Here is a 17,766-nt window from a genome sequence, read left to right on the forward strand (position 1 = left end):
TATAAACATTTATGTAGAGATGGCAGGGAGGGAAATGAAACAAATATTGTAAAATGTTGGAAATTATGGGAATTGGATGAAGGGGATATGGTATTTGAGTAAATTTAAAATTATTTCCCAGAAGAGTATAAAACAAAACAAAGCCAAACACAGAGACAACTCCAGAATTTCAAAGACTAACAAAGCCTAATAAGCATGAAAATGGAAGAAACAGGTTATTTACAAAGGAAAAAATAAGTAAGGCTGGCTTACAATATCTACTCATAAGCATTAGCTATCATGAGATAAAAGAGCAATAGCCAAATAGTTTAAAGGACAAAAAGATTGTGACTCAAAAGACTTTTACTATTTGACTAGTTGTTCATTGTGATAAAAAAGAAAGTTCCTGAGTCCTTGCTAGCATGTGTGAGACTTATCTACCAACTTTACAAAGAAGTAACAAAGCGTATCTGTTAAACATTTATTAAAGGAAAAATATACTGACAGAGCAAGTCAAAAATAAAAATTCAATCATGCTGTTTGAAGCCACTCTGCTTTAGTTTGGTAAAAAAAAAAAAAAGGTTAAGCAAAAGGAAGAAAAGAAATATAAGAAACAAAAACAAACCAAAAGAAAGCAGGGAGTCACAATGTTAATATTAGACAAAAAAAGACTACAAAGTAAAAGCGTTGTAACATGATCAAGAAGGTAAATTTGACCAAAACAGGTACATTCCATATGCAAACTTACATGCTCAGTAAGAGCGCTGAAATGTACATAGTAAAGACTGCAGGAAATAGGAGAGACAGACCACTGCAAAGCAAACACTTTACCGTCAACTCTGGCGATCCTTAACAGACCTCACAAATGATAAGGATACAAAGGATAAGAATAATATGAAATACAGAATGTCCAAATCTAAGATCCTGTTCTTTTCCCCCAAATCTGCCCCTCTCTAGTAGTTTCCAAATCAAGAAATGACAACGCCATTCTTCCAGGTGCTCAGGCCAAAAACTTTAAAGTCCATTATCCTTGACACCTCACTTTCTTTTACACCTTACATCCCATCCATCAGGAGATCATGTTGACTCTACCATCAAAAACACCTAAAATCCTACTACTGCTCTCCACCTTCCACTGCTAACCCCCTAGTCCAAGCTACCACCTCACAAGGGGATTACTAATGTCTCACCAACTGGTCTCCCTGTTTCCAACCTTACACTTGCCCCCTTCAAACTTATCAGTCCACCCCTAATGTGTATTCTACAGCAGCCGCAATTATTCTGTTTATAGGTTAGTCATGTCTCTCTTCTGCTCAAAATCCTCCAATGGCTTCCCATCTCTCTCAGTAAAGCCTGAAATCCTTATAGTAGCCTTTAACATGCTATATGATCTTTCACTCTTGTTAGCTCTGTGACATCATCTCCTACTACCCTCTCCCTCTCTTCCTCAACTCCAGCCTTCCCAGCCTCCTTGGTGTTTCTTGATCAAAACCTTTGCCCTTATCTTCCCTCTGCATGAGGCACTATTTCTCCATAGAGCTGCATGATTTGATTTCTCACCTTTCTCATATCTTTGCTCAAATTATCACTTCAGTAAGACCTTTTCTGCCCATCTATCTAAAAATGTAACTCGCATTTCCCACCCTAAAAATCACTGCTTTATTTTTCTACTCTCAACATCCAACAAATCACAAGTTTTGATATCTTTTTCCCTTAGAAGAATGCATAGTAAGTATTCCATAAATATTTAAGAATTTCGTAAATATTCAAAGTATATTAAAAATATATATCCATTTACATTAACAAAATAATGAGTGTATATATATTTTTAATCCATATCTGTACACAAAAAGTAATATTCTCTTTTTCAAGCATCCATGGAAGAATTACAAAATTCTTCCATGAATTTTATGTGTTCTAAGCATACTCTAGAACACAAAGAAAATTCAAAGAATTAATAATACAGGGCAAAGTTATCAAGAACAATGAAATGAAACTATAAATTATTAACAAAAGAACAAAACAAAACACAACTTCTTAGGATTACAGCCAACACTGCATAACGAACATATACCAGGTATTAAAACTAAGCAAAGAATGTGTATTCATCTTTGTATCAATCTATGCGATTAGAATTGATATCGCCAGTTTACAAATAAGGAAGTTGAAGCTAAGAACACTGAAATTTCTTACTCAAGATAACAGAGCTAATAAGTGGTAAAGCTAGATTCAATCCCAGGTTCCTGACTCTGGAGACCAAACTCTTGACTAATGTACTCTTTTAAATAACACCTGGGTCAAAGAAAAATCACCACTATAATTCAGAGTGTACAACAATAAGAACACTCTATTGAAAAAAAAAAAACCTTTCATTTTAAACTAAAACTATACTCCAGAAAATTCAGCTTTTTCTTTACCAAATAAAAAGCAGAAAAATAAATATAAAAAGCATTCCACTTAGAGAAAAATAATAAAGTAAATCTAAACAAAAGGGGAAGAAACAATTTAAATGGAAAAAGAATTAGTGAATTAGGAAAGGGAAAAACAGTATAAGAGATTATATTTCAAGCACATTCTTCAGGGACATAAAAAATTATAAAACTCTCTATTAAGAGGCATTTTAAAAACTTCAACACTTAGCTTCAGTAATCATCAATATATGTCTAATCTTGCTTCATTTATACCCTTATCAGCTTTAAAATACTGCAGTATGTGTCTTAAGTGCCAATTATATTATTATGTCCTACTTCAAAGAAAGGACTGTCATTCATCTCTCTCATTCTTTCTCCCTCTCTCTCTTCTCCCTCCCTCCCTCTCTCACCCAGGTATAAGGTCTTAGAAATCTCTAACCATAAAGTAAGGTTCTTAAGGGTAGGTACTCAATACATATTTGCCACAAAAATGTCACTGGTGATAATTTAAATAAAACATAGCACACCTTACTTCACATGCATAACACTATAAAAATCAAGACAGTAGAAAATAAATCATAACTTACTCAAACTTTCCTGAACTTCATTATCATCCACATCTGAATTATTCATTCCAGACGTTAAATAATTCTTGAGCCTAGAAGGTCCACTTAAGAAAAAAAGGTAAACCACAAAATTTGTGCATTTATATCTAATATATCTACCTTAATGGTCATTTTTATCCTAAAACTGCCAAAGGTTTTTTTCTTATAAAATATTAATAGTATACTTATTTGCTGCATAAAACAAAAAATCCACAATTTAATACCACATTTGACTTGTCAAACATGGTAATACTGAATTTTATAACCTTTTAAACTAACTCATGAATCAGAGTTACAAATTTAAGTCAACTCAAATAACACTCTTTGATAAAAATCAAATCATAAGAAATAAAATTACAAATAAATCAGCTTATCTTAATTTTTTTTTAAACTACAGGCAAAAACAAGCAATTTAAATATAGGTCAGAAGCTGTTCAGAGATGATTCAGTTTACCCCAGTCCTAGATCCTCTTCCTCCTATTATGAGCCCAAGACAGGCCTAGTGGTCACAGGCTCCCAAAGAGTAAAGAAATCTTAGCCATCCCTTCAAAGTCTGAAAATCTGCTATAATTTACCATTCTTTCATTTTGAAAAAGGGTGTATGACTTCAGATATTAGGAGACTAGGTTAATCTGGTTTGCTCACTGAGTATGCTCTCTTTAAACTTACATCCACAAATTCTTAGATGACACCCCTTTCAAAAGGTACAGCCTAATTCTAACTCCCCTCTTCTGAGTGTGGTATGGACTTAGTGACTTGTTTCTAGTGAACAGAATAAAGTGGAAGACTTCAAAGACTAGGTCATCAAAAGACACTATGGCTTCCATGATAGTCACACTTTCTCTTGGATCACCTGCTTTGTGGGAAGCCAGCTAGCTACCATACTGAATACCCTTATGGAGAGAGCCAAATGACAAGAAACTGTGGCCTCTAGCTACCTTATAAGTGGATCCTCCAAGTTCTAGTCAAGCCTTCATAGGACTGCAAATCAGGTAGATATCTTGACTGCTATACCTCATGAGATTCCCTGAGCCAGAACTAGCCAGCTAATTCTCTCCCAGATTTCTACCCACAAAAACTGTGAAATAATGTTTGCAAGGCACTAACAAAATTAATATTAAGCTTTGAGAGTAATTTGTTACACAGCAATTGGTAACAAATACAGTGAGTAAATCCTATTATCCTTAGAACACATGCATACCTTCCTTCCAAAACTGAAGTCCCAGGCTCTCTAGAATCCAAGTTTGACTCTGCTCGTGTCTTGCGTGTATATCCGCTGATCTGAGACTTTTGATGAACATTTTGTGCAGCCATACTATCTTGATTCTTTGAGCTTCCTGTACCTCTATGAAAATGAAAAGTTTGTAATTTTTTACATTTCTTCAAAAAATATTTCTTCTAGAAACATTACACAAGGTGGGTAGACAATATAACATTGGCTATAACAAATATCAGATAACCTTGTTCAGGTCCTAAAACTTACAACTAGTCCAGGAAGGAAATTTGACTTTAGAACCTACCAAGAGTTCTAATTTGAAAAATTCTGATAAAAGAAATGGTACAGACCTGGCCTAACTGAGATAGACATGATGATAGAAGGGCACTGGGAGACATTAACTACAGGCAGCTCATGATGTATACTACACAGTTAAATCTATCACAGTTTTTGTTAAAAATCCACAAACAACTGAAATTGTTTTATATGATACCTCTACTCAGCCTACTAAGGAACAGCAGAGTGCTCAGAGGGACCTAGGCTCATCTCTTTGGTAGCTGCCAGCTAACTAGCTTACCCCAAATATATGCAAACAAGATACATTATTCCTAGGCTGCATAATTCTCTCTCCACTCTCACATCTTACAAGTCCTATGTTTTAATTTGTTTCTTGACTCAGTCTACCAGCCTATTCTTATCATTTGTGGAAAAAAAGTCTTTAGTTATGTTTGCAACATAACTAAAGGGCATCCAAACTTCTGAGTATTCTTTGATAGTTTATTTCTGGAGTTTCTAGTCTCCCTCTAGGTCCTACCTTCAGAGTCAAAAGAAAAAAAAAAAAAAGGATTATTAGAGAATACTATAAACAACTGTATGCCAACAAATTAGATAACCTAGATGGAATGGACAAATTCCTAGAAACACACAAATTACCAAAACTGATTCAAAAGAAAAATAAACAACTTCAAAAGACTTACAACAAGAGAATAAATCAGTAATCAAAAAACTACCCAGAAAGAAAAGCCCAGGCCCAGATGGTTTCACCACTGAATTCTACCGTCATTCAAAGACTTAATACAAATTCTTCACAAACTCTTCCAAAAAAGAAAGGAGCACTTTCCAACTCATTTTATGAAGTCAGTGTTACCCTGATAACAAAACTAGACAAAGACATCACAAGAAAACTACAGCCAAAAAAAAAAAAAAAAACCGAAACAAAACAAAAAACCCTCAGAAAAACTAGCAACATTTTATCAACAACAAAAAAAATGTATCACACAATCACCTCAGTAGATGCAAAAAAAAAAAAGCATTTGACAAAATGTATCTTTTCACTACAAAAACACTCAACAAACTAGGAATAAAAAGTAACTTCCTCAACCTGATAAAAGGACATCTATGAAAAACCCACAGCTAATAACATACTGAATGGTGAAAGACTCAATGCTTTCCCCCTAAGATTAAGGACAAGATAAGGAAGTCTGCTACTGTCACTTCTACTTAGCATAGTACTAAAGATTTCAGCCAGGACAATAGTGCAAGAAAAAGAAAGAAAAAGCATCCAGATTGGAAAGGGAGAAATAAAATTATCACTATTCACAAATGACATGATCTTGTACTTAGAAAGTCTCACAAAATCTACTAAAAAGCTCTCAGAACTAATACATGAGTTCAACAAGATTGCAGGATAAAGATCAAAATACAAAGATCAATTGTATGTCTATACATTTGCAATGATCAATCCAAAAATAAAATTTAAAAAGCAATTCCATTCACAACAGCATCAAAAGGGGTACTTAGGGGGGATGAACTTAACAAAAGAAGTGTAAAACATATTCTGAAAATACTGCTGAGAAAAATTAAAGATCTAAATAATAGGACAAACACCCCTGTTCAAGGATCAATAGACACTGAAAAGATGGAAATATTCCTCAAACCAATAGATTCAACGCAATCCATTTCAGAATTCTGACATCTTTGCAGAAATTGACATACTGATTCTAAAACTTATATGGAATTGCAAGGGACTTAGAATAGCCAAAATATTCGTGAAAAAGAAAAATCACACTTCCTGACTTCAAAACTTACCTCTAAGCAATGGTAATCAAGACAGTGTGGTTCTAGAACAACAACTGATATATAGACAACAAGAAAATTGAGAATCCAGAAATAAGCCTATACATCTATGGTCAGCTGATTTTCAAAAATGGTGCTAAGACCATTTGACAAACAGTTATGGGAAAACTGGATAGTCACATGCAAAAGAATGAAGTTGGACTTTTCACAGCATATACAAAAATTAACTCAAAAAGGATCAAAGAATTAAATTTAAGAGCTAAAACTACAAAACGCTTAGGAAAAAAACATGGGAGTAAATCTTCCTGAACTTGGACTGGGCAAAGGATTCTTAGATATGACACCAAAAGTACAAGCAACAATGGACAAAACAGATCAATGGAACTTTATCAAAATTAAAAACTTTTGTGCTTCAAAGGACACCATCAAGAAAATGAGACAATCCAAAGAATGAGACAGAAGATTATCAAATATCATTTATTTGATGAGACTTGTATCTAGAATATATTAAAACCTCATACAATTCCATTTAAAAAAAAGACAATCCCAAAAAAATCAGGCAAAGGATCTGAGTAAATCTTTCTCTAAAGATTGGCAAACAGCCAATAAGCACATGAAAAGATGCTCAACATCATTAGTCTTCACAGAAATGAAAATCAAAACCACAATGAGATGCTATTTCATACCAACTAGGATGGTTAGAATCAAAAAATCAGATAATAACAAATGCTGACAAGGATGTGGAGACATTGGAAACCTTAAACACTGCTGGTGGGAATATAAAATGGTGCAGATGCTTTGGAAAACAGTCTTGCAGCTCCTCAAAGGATTAATGTAAAGTTACCATATGACTCAGCAATTCCATTTGTACACAAATGTTTATGCCAGCATTATTCATAATGGCCAAAAGGTAGAAACAACCCAAATGTCCAGCAATGGATGAATGATAAACAAAACATAATGTAACAAAATGAAATAGCACTCGATCATAAAAAGGGATATATTACTGATACATGGTACAACATGGATAAAACTTGAAAATACACAAACTAAAAGAAGTCAATGCAAAAAAACTCATACTATATGATTTCACTCATATGAAAGTCTAGGATAGAGAAATCTGTAGACAGTAGGTTAGTGGTTCTGTAGAGTTGCTGGGGAGGGGAACAGGGAGATGATAGCTAAAGGACCCTAATGATGAAAATGTTCTAAAATTGACTATTTTGATGGTTTGCACTATCAGTGAATACAATAAAAACCAATGAATTCTACACGTCATGAGTGAACTATATATGAGTTATACCTCAATAAAGCTGTTAAAAAATCTAATGTAGTAAACTTCTGTTCCAAATGGCTATAGAAATAATATAAAAATTAAGTGCTTATACAAATTTTAAAAAGCTTAGAGAAATTCAAAGATTTCTAGAGGGTAATTGCTTCTTACACTTTAAATGCACTAGCTCTTTAAGATTTTTTTTTTTCCTAAACGCTTTAAGAGGGGAATAAGGGTGTTAGCTTGTAGTTTAATTAATGACCATAGTTACTAGGTTATAAGAAGCAAAAAATATCACTTTATTCAAGTTAAAATTTTAATATCTGTTACTTGTATAAAGGAGAAGTTCACGTAATATTTTTTCCACGTAATATTTCTAATCAGGAAGATTCCTTAGACAAATTAGACATATTCATATTTTAATGTAATAATGTCTCTTTTTTTTTGCCTTTCCTAAATACAGAACAATAATACTGTTAACATGCTTTTTAAATCTAAATTATCTTTGAGGTTTCCATGAGAGCCACTGAGTAACCACAAAGATTTATCTTCCTACCTTATGGCAAGTAGAATACCAAAATAATTACATATTTGATCTTTTATTTATAGTAAGTAGCTTAATGACTATACAGGTTAACTAAACAAATGTCTCAAAGATCTTCCTTTCTATGAATCCAGATACCCAACAGGCTTTCTTAAGTAGATACTGTAGCAACTATCAACTTTGTATATTTCTCATTAGACTAACTCCTTCTCACTGTGCATAAGATAAGATTTGTTTTAGGGGTACTAGCTCAAATTCAGAAACTCAACATAAAAACTCAATTTTTATACCTTAGTATTTCTCTCAACCCATAGCTAAGGCTTATCTGCTTTGTTTAATAAAACAGTTATTTATCATTATTAATACATTCAAGTAAAAACAGTTAGACTAATAAAAGACCTACATATCCAATGACACACTATTTAACCTAAGTGTACCTTATTCATATGTAAAAAGAGAGCTAACACCTGTCCTATCGACCTCTTAAGATTCTTAATGAAAATCAAATGATATTAAGGAACAAGCTAATATAAATATGGAAGTCTGATATAAGACAGAGAGGGCATTACAAATCAGTGGGGGGAAATTCACTACTCAATGAACTGTTTAGATAGTATGCACTATAATGACATACACTAATGTATTTTAGAGCACTCTATCATTTATTTCAATACATCCCCACCACCTGCAGTTTCTCACACATAATATGTATTATTTTTTTAATGAATGAATGAGTGAATGCTCTATCAAAAAGCAAAAATGCATAAGAACAATACTTACCTCAGTACATTGTCAGGACTGATGAGAATTTATTGAAAGCATCTAGTGAATATTTGATACAAAGTAAGCACTAAAATATGTTAACTAATCATCTTATGGGGATAGAATTAAGATGTATTCCTGATTATTGTAATTACATTAACCTCATTTAAAAGAAAGCAACTCAATGATACACTTAAAAGTGATTAAGAGGGCTTCCCTGGTGGCGCAGTGGTTGAGAGTCCGCCTGCCTGATGCAGGGGACACGGGTTCGTGCCCCGGTCCGGGAAGATCCCACATGCCGCGGAGCGGCTGGGCCCATGAGCCATGGCCGCTGAGCCTGCGTGTCTGGAGCCTGTGCTCCGCAACGGGAGAGGCCACAACAGTGAGAGGCCCGCATACCGCAAAAAAAAAAAAAAAAAAAAGTGATTAACATGATAAATTTTATGTTATATGTTTTTATCACAATTTTAAAAAAGGGATTGTTAGGCGACAATAATGCTTACCTTATTAAATTTATCACTCACACCCCATGTGCTATATATTATTCCCCATTTTAATATGAGGAAACATTCAGAGTACTATTTTGCCTGGGGTGTCACCCAGCTAATGGCAGAGCGTGGATTTACCAGCAGGTCTGTCAGACTGCAGACTCCTTTATGCTAACAATGATTAAATAACATAAACAAATTATTAAATCCCAAACAAAAATAACTGCATTGTACACATAAGAGACATTATTACCTAGAAGGATTAAGGTTTTTCTTCTCAGCTGGGTCTGCCTCACCACTTTCCAATGACTCATTCTGAGAACAACCGGAATCTTTAGCATTTAAAACCTTCTGTGTTCTTGAGCTGCCTTCATCAGCTCTCTTCTGCCTTTTAAACGGAATAGTTTTTTTCCCAGTATTCTTAGATGATTGGTTTGTTTTTTCAGCAGGTTTTTGTTTACTGTTATGATACAATGACAATTCACTTCTTACTGAAGAATTGCTAGAAAAAGGACCTAAAGGATTAAATGATAACCTAAAGTTAGTATAATGTTTGATTATTTGGCTCACTAAAATACCAACATGATTTATATTTTACATGTAAACACATACACACCCCAATCTCATAGGCTGTATTTCTTTTTTTTTAAGATTTTTTTTGATGTGGACCATTTTTAAAGTCTTTATTGAATTTGTTATAATATTGCTTCTGTTTTATGTTTTGTTTTTTTGGGCCCCGAGGCATGTGGAATCTTAGCTCCCCGACCAGGGATCGAACCCGCACCCCCTACGCTGGAAGGCAAAGTCTCAACCACTGGACTGCCAGGGAAGTCCCTCATAGGCTATATTTGTTTTCAAGTTAAATTCATAAACTATGCAGCTCCTCAATTTATAGATACACGTACCAAACCTTTTAAATTTATCACGAGTTTCCAAAACCACCCTCTCTGGCTCTGCCCACTACTCTTCTAGTCATCCTTAAGATCCTGGTATTTCCCCAAGGTCCCAGCTTCATCTTCTCACTCTATGTACCTTCTCTGAGGGACCTATCAACCCATAACTTTAATTACTATCTACATGCTGATATCTATAATATTCACCTATCACTCTCCCCCAAATCTGCCACTCTGGTTTTATTTCCTATCTTAGTGAAAAGTATAACTAACTACCCAGATGCCTAAATCAGAAATCTGAGTCATCCAAGACTCCTGTCCCTATCCACAAGCAATCCCTAAATCCTGTCATTTTACTGTTTTTTTTTTTAATGTCTCTCAAATCCTCTTCTTTTAAGCTCTGCTGCCTGTCATTAGCAGGGCCTTCCCCGCCCCCCCACACAGTACGCAGGCCTCTCACTGTTGTGGCCTCTCCCATTGCGGAGCACAGGCTCCGGACGCACAGGCTCAGCGGCCACGGCTAACGGGCCCAGCCGCTCCGCGGCATGTGGGATCTTCCCGGACCGGGGCACGAACCTGTGTCCCCTGCATCGGCAGGCGGACACTCAACTACTGCGCCACCAGGGAAGCCCTAGCAGGGACTTTTATCATTTCTTATCTGGATCATTAAAACAGCCTCTTAACTGATCTCCTTTCTCTAGGCTTGCCATTCTTCAATCCATCCTTCACACTGCTTCAAGGATCATCCTTGGAAAACACAAACTGAATTATTACAATCCTGGTTAATATCTTTTTGTGATTACCTATAGCTTAAGGATCAAGTCTAAATATTTTCAATTCTAATTTATTACTACATCTAGAGTGCTTATTTCATTAATCGTAACTCTCAGCACTCTCCTCCAAACAGACAAATCAAAAAAAAAGGCAGTAGTCACTTAGCTGACTCCTAATCCAATCTTCAGGAAGCCTTCTCTAATTCCCAAGGCTAAATTAGGTAGTTTTCTCTCAGTCCTTTGACAATGTTTATCATACATCTGATTGTTTACTTATCATTCTCTTCCAGCAGACTGGCCTTAAGACCAAGATTGATGTTTTACCTATCTTTATATTCCTCATGCCTAACAGCAAGGGCAGGATTATGGTGAAGCAAGAGTAGCCTAGGGTAGAAAAAAAATTTTTCCCAGTTTTACTGGGAAAAAATTGACATATTAACACTGTACAAGTTTAAGGTACAGAATACAATAATTAATATATGTATATATTGCAAAATGTTTATCAGAGAGTATATCTTAAAAGTTCTAAGGAAAAAATAAAAATTCTAACTAGGGTGGAAAATTTAAAAAGGTGTTTACTCCAAGTCACTCACACAACCCTAAGACCAAGTGTCTCCTTAAATTTCCCATTCTAGGTTGCTCATTTGCCTCATCTAGACCTGGCCCAGCCTAACACCATTCCTGCCTCACAGTGGAAACTCAATAAATGTTTCTCGACATATATGAAAAAGCAGGAGGGTCACATGTACACTACAGGCCGTAGATCAAGAGTCAAGAAATCTGGGTCCCATTATTTTCCAATTCTAGCACAAAGGTCTATAACCTTAGGAGGAACTTATGTTGCTCTTCTATGCTTCAGACTTAGTTTCTTCTTCCATCAGATGAAGGAGTTTGGTGATCTGTAAGCATTCCTCCACTTCTGTGACTCCCTACTTGATCAGCAACCCAACATGTCTCAGGGCTGATACGTTTCAGGTCTTTTTTTGGTAAATTTTGGAGTTCCAGCATGCTTATCCAAGCTCTGTAAGATTTTTATTAATCCATATATTTACATGTTCATTGACCATAGTAGTTTCCAGCAACACGGGGCAAAAAGATGAGTTCTCCATAGGAGTAACGGTAGTAGTTAACATTTTAATACTAAGTATATGCCATTTAATACTTATAACAACTTAATGAGGTGGAAGTATTGGTAATCACATTTTACAGAGTGAGAAACTGAAAAAAGTAATCTCAAAGAGGAGGAATCATAATTTGAACTCAGATCTAACTCAAAAATCCAAGAAGAGCTGCAACAGAATAAACATTTCTTACTGGATTACAATTCAGTAATTCGTAGCAACAAGACCTCACAGATACAGTGCCACACATGTACTAGTCTCTCACTTACTGATTTAAATGCCCCACTCGATAGTATCTACATATGTAAATGTTACCTTACCATATACCAATCTTTCCATGATCATCTCCTTTAAAAAATTCTACCGAAACAATAAATGTTTCATATTATACAGAAAAGAGCTGGCATAGCAGGCCTAAGAATGCTATCCTTTGAAAGGCCTGCTTGCAAAGTTAGCCCTTAGCCCTTGGGTAGCATGTAGGCACTTGAATTTCAGGAGGGCTCCCATCATTTCATAACTGGTAAATGTGGTTTAGTGTGCCTAAACTGCTTGTGCAAAAAATATGGTTTATGACGAATACTTGCTTTTCCTTCAGGGAGCCTGTAATTTTAGGACATGCTAGGCAGAGGGTGCCTAGGCGACCATCGCCAATAAAATCTTGGGCACTAAATCTCTAATGAGCTTCCTTGATAAACACTTTACAAACTTGTCAAAACTAGCTAGAGGAACTAAGTGCCTCCTGTATGAATGCACTGGGAGAAGACTCTTGGAAGCTTGTACACGATTTCCTTCAGACTTTGTCCATGTAACTTTTCTCTGCTGATTTTGCTTTGTATCCTATCACTACAAGGTAACTTCAGACATCCATTATCACCTTTCCCACTTCACTTTTACCTGATGACCCTGCTTACTATTCCACTGAGAAAACAAAAATGTTCAGAAGAGTACATCTTCACTGTGTGGCTGAACTACACTGACTCCATTTTGTCAGTTCCTTCTTAGTCCCACAGTACCATCCCCTTCCCCTCAGTGTGACTGAGCTTTAGCCTCCTCAAAAGGAATATGCCCAAGCCAGATATGTTCCCTATCAGCTTTTATCCTTGCCTTAATCTGATATGAAAACTGGAAGAATGCCTTTACTGACTCAGATGGTTAAATGAGACCCTCGGAGGGGAGGAAAAGCCCTGGTTCCTATCTGTGCAGATGTGCTTCTCGCTAGTAGTCAAAATCTATTTTTAGCTCTGGCCCCTTTAAATCTCCCTGTACCCCTTTTGGCTGTGCGGAGTGCAGCTGCGAATGCCTCTAGATCATCAACCACCTGATCCTGCCTTTACAACCAAAATAAACTTCATAATTGTACTTTATGGAGTTGCCTGGTTTTTCAGTCTCAAAGTTCCTTCTCAGTTTGGAGGATATTATTCGATGTCTCCACTGCCCAACATTTACCTTCGCACCATCAACTCTACAAACCTATTTCTAAGTGTTGCCATATACCCTCCCTTTCCTCTTTTATATGATATACTGTCCTTGCTCCTGTCTAGAGCTAACCCTTTTACTATGGACTGGACCACACCCTACTCCTTGCCTACACAAGGATTGTGATCCTATATTTATCCTCTACCTTTCTACAAGGTCGTTTTAATGAGTAGATAAGCTGATGTAGTAGTATCTTGCATATTAAAAGAGAGAGAGACATCTTCCCTTGACCCCACATCTGCTATGTCCCTTTATCTTACTCTCTTTCCTACCTCACTTCCTACACTCCCTTGAACCCCACCTCCAATCAGGCTTTTGGTCTCATCATTCTACAGAAACAATTTTTATCAAGGTGACCAACAACCTCCATGTTGCCAAATCCATATTGTCAATTCTTAGCTCTCATCTAATTCAGGCCATGAGCAGTATTTAAAATAGTTCATCACCCAATACTTAAAATGCTTTCATTACTTCACTTCCATAACCCTAAGTTCTCCTCATTTTCCTTTAACCTCACTAACTGCTCCTTTTCAGTCCTTTTGATGGATCTTCCTTTCTCTTCCCTACTCCTAACACTGGAGTCTCCCAGGACTCAATTATTAGCTTTCTTTCTTCTCCAAGTATAGTCTATTACTAGATGATTTCAAGTAGTCCTGAAGTTTTAATGATCACCTCTATATTGATAACTCCCTAATTATATGTCCTCCCAGATCTTTCCCCCCAACTTTAGACTCATTTTATCAAGCTATCTCCTCAATATATCTACTTCGATATCTAATTAACATATTACAACGTAAAATCTTGATATCCTTCCCAAATCTGCTTCTCTCCTATCTTTCCTCATCTCAGTAAACCTTTCCTCACCTCAGCAAACAGTAGATCCATTCTTCTGCTTGTCCAGGCAGAAAAATCTGAATCATCCTTGAAGCCAGCTGTCACTCCAATTCATCAGTACTTTCTGTGACTTACCTTCAAAAATATCCTGAATCCAAACATTTCCATTCTCTTCCCTCCAACCACCTCCTAACTACTCTCCATGCTTCCATTTTTGCCCAGTCCTAGTTCCCTCCCTACATTGCAGTAATAATAATCCATTTAAAAGATAAGTCAATCAGGTCACTTTATTGCTTAAAATTGTCCAGCAGCTTCCCAATACACTTTGTCTAAACTCATTATCACAGCCTGCTTCTCTGACTTCATCTGCCCTGGCTTACTCTCTTCTTCAGCCATGCTGACTTTTTGACATTCCTCAAGCTTTTCCAGCATGGTCCATCAGTACTTTTATTATACTAATACTGTTACCTTGGTCTGGAATGCTCCACACCAAATTATTTACATGGCTCCCTCCTTCACTTTATTCATATATGTGCTCTGAAAGATCCTAATCAACTCTTACTGCTACCTTTTACAAAAACAATATTCTGCTCCATTCTCCTATCTACTCCCAGCTCTGCCATTTACTTCCCAACTCTAATCTTTATGTGCCTTGTTTTTCTCAATTACCCATCACTGAATGAATTATATATCTATATTGTTGATCTTCCTCCAGTAGAATGTAAGTCCTAAAAGAGCAGCAATTTTTCATTTTTGGTTTTATTCTTCCACAGCTGTATCCCTATATCTAGAGTACTGTATATGATAAAGCCTCATAAATATCTTTATAATTAATTGATTTAATATTTCTATTGATAATCCAATTTAAATTTTTCCTCATGAGATTTTTCTCAAGAGAATGGGAGTATAAATCAAACATAGAGGCTCTTATGGAATGAACATAATTTAAATAAAAATACTTACTCTGCTCTGATTTTACCACCCACCAATTAGATGGACGTCTGGAAATTCTCCGACTTCTTGTGACAGTTGAAGTCAATTCTTCAGGTACAATTTTGTTCTTCTTGGACCCATCTGAAAAACGCTTCTTTTTGTGTTCCTTATCTTTTTTCTGATTCTCTGCATGAGGAACATTGGTGCTACCTTTCTTGCTTCCTAAAATAAAGAATAAAAACAATTCAAAATCTACTGCACCAAAGAATATTCAGAAAACCAGAGCAGATTATAAAAAAAAACCTCTCAATTACAGGAACTTCTTAAATTTATTCTGTGGGCTTCTTTTCATCTCTATTTTTTAAAAGTCACATGTTCTCAATAAAATCTACAACTTTCTCTCAGTTAAATGCAAACTTTTCACATCGCTTGATAACTAACATATACTCCTGAATCAAAAAAAAAAAGTATACTCTGAAAAGGAAAAATGAAATATATGACTCCTTCTACTACTAAAGTCCCCTGTAAAAAAAGGTTAACTACTGCTTTTCTTTTTTAAAATAATTCATGATTTTTGTCAATCTAATTTATGGAAGAGAATATTTTAAGGAAGTTTTCAATAAAGAGATCTTTCCTATATGAAGGAAAAAAGATTGTTTCTTTAAACAGAATTTAAAGAGGAAAAATAATTTTTAAAACAATGAATATGGCAAGCAATAAAAAGCTAATAAAAAGGTTTGGCATCAATAGTAACTTCATTTTACTACACAAGCAGGTAGATAAGAAAAGATCTAAGAAAAGGGACAGATAAATTCTAGTTTTGTTTTTGAGACTGACAACCAGGAATAAGGGGAAATCAGAGAAATAGAAGCTATTTTAATACAAATATTACATCTAAAAGATGTACAACCACCAAAATGAGTTTAAAAATGGAAATTTTCTTTTTTTCAGAAGATTTAAAACATTAGATGTTAGTAGATGTAATGAAAAATTTTCTTGACCAATGAGTAGATCAAGAAACTAGGATTTTTGAGTTTCTGACACAAAGATTTCTATGAGATCCAAAGAAGGAGTTAAAATCATAGCAAGTAGGAAACTCATAGAGTAAATGAACTGCATAAAAGTATATAAGACCAGGGGCAGTGGCCAAGATGGTGGAGTAGGAAGACCCTGAGCTCACCTCCTCCCACAGGCACACTAAAATTACAACTATTTACAGAGCAACTATTGATGAGAACAATGTGAAGGCTAGCAGAAAAGACCTCCCACAACAAAAGATATAAAGAAGGAACCACAAGAAGACAGGTAGAGATAAGGCAGAGTCAAGACCCAGGGTGGGCAACCTACAAACAGGAGGATAATTACAATTGCATGGTTCTTTCCAGGTAGCCACAGGTCTGAGCCCCACACTGGGCTCCCCTGACTAGGGTTCCTGTACCAGGAAGACAAGCCCCCCAAAATGTTTGGCTTTGAAGGCCAGTGAGGCTTACTTTCACAAGAACCTGAGGGCTACAGGAAATACATACTTCACTCTTAACAGGCAAAGGCACTGTAATTAAAATGGCAAAATCTCAAATACTCCAAGGCCCAGGGCAGAAGCAGTAATTTGAAAGAAGCCTGTGTCAGAATCACCCGCTGATCTTGGAGACCCTCCCAGAGAGGCAGGAGGCAACTGGAGCTCACCCTGAGGACACAGATTTTGGAACCTGGCAAGCACAATTTTGGAATCCTCTCTCTAGCTTATTAGCGCCAGAACCCAGATCCTCCCACCCGCTGGTTGGCACCGGTCCTGGGACGCCCGAGGCCAAGAAGCTAGCCTAGTGGGGACCCAGCCTTACTCACCAGTGAGCCAGCACTATCCCCTGGACTCCTGGGACCCCACAGCCAACCACCAGGATTCAGCTCTACCCACCATCAGGCTGACACCAGCTCAAGGAATACCAGGGCTCTACAGCCAAATATCCCAGGACCCAGCTCTGCTCACCAGTGAATGTACACCAGCTCCAGGATACCCTGGGCCTCATAGCCACCCATGTCAGGAACAGGTCCCGCCCACCAGCAGACAACATCAACCCCAGGAACCACCTCCCCAGGCCACAGCCCCATACACCAGCAGGCCAACAGTAGCTCCAAGACCGCCAGCACCACACCCAGCCACCCCAGGACCTGGCTCCGCCCACCAGCAGCCAGCAGCCTCCACATTATGCAGGGCCAGAAAACCAACCAGATGGGGGCAAGCCTGCCTACCAGTGCACCCACAGTAATCAATCTGCCACAACTGAAGGGCCAACTCAGCCCACACAGGGCACCCCTAGAGCATATAGCTTTGATGACCAGAGGGCAGGTCATTGCTGGGCACCCACTGGACATCTCATAAGGAAG

General features: G+C 36.7%; 1 protein-coding gene across 4 annotated transcripts in view; it reads right to left on the reverse strand.

Annotated features, from left to right (window-relative positions):
• Positions 1-17,766, reverse strand: part of CENPC (centromere protein C) — a 91,154-nt gene that overhangs the window by 25,129 nt on the left and 48,259 nt on the right. For all 4 annotated transcript variants that reach the window (XR_002642964.3, XM_022561684.3, XM_022561683.2 and 1 more), the window contains exons 9-12: positions 15,415-15,606; positions 9,608-9,869; positions 4,197-4,340; positions 2,978-3,060 (exon numbers count right to left, since the gene is read on the reverse strand). Coding sequence is in view for 3 of the 4 variants with exons in the window: in XM_022561684.3 (XP_022417392.1) it covers positions 2,978-3,060; positions 4,197-4,340; positions 9,608-9,869; positions 15,415-15,606 (681 nt within the window). In the remaining variant the exon portion in view is untranslated. The remainder of the gene's footprint in view (positions 1-2,977; positions 3,061-4,196; positions 4,341-9,607; positions 9,870-15,414; positions 15,607-17,766) is intronic.

Source organism: Delphinapterus leucas, chromosome 5, assembly GCF_059928025.1.
Source record: "Delphinapterus leucas isolate spDelLeu-1000000601 "Yukka" chromosome 5, BTC_Dleu_Yukka2, whole genome shotgun sequence".
In the NCBI taxonomy this organism is placed as follows: domain Eukaryota; kingdom Metazoa; phylum Chordata; class Mammalia; order Artiodactyla; family Monodontidae; genus Delphinapterus; species Delphinapterus leucas.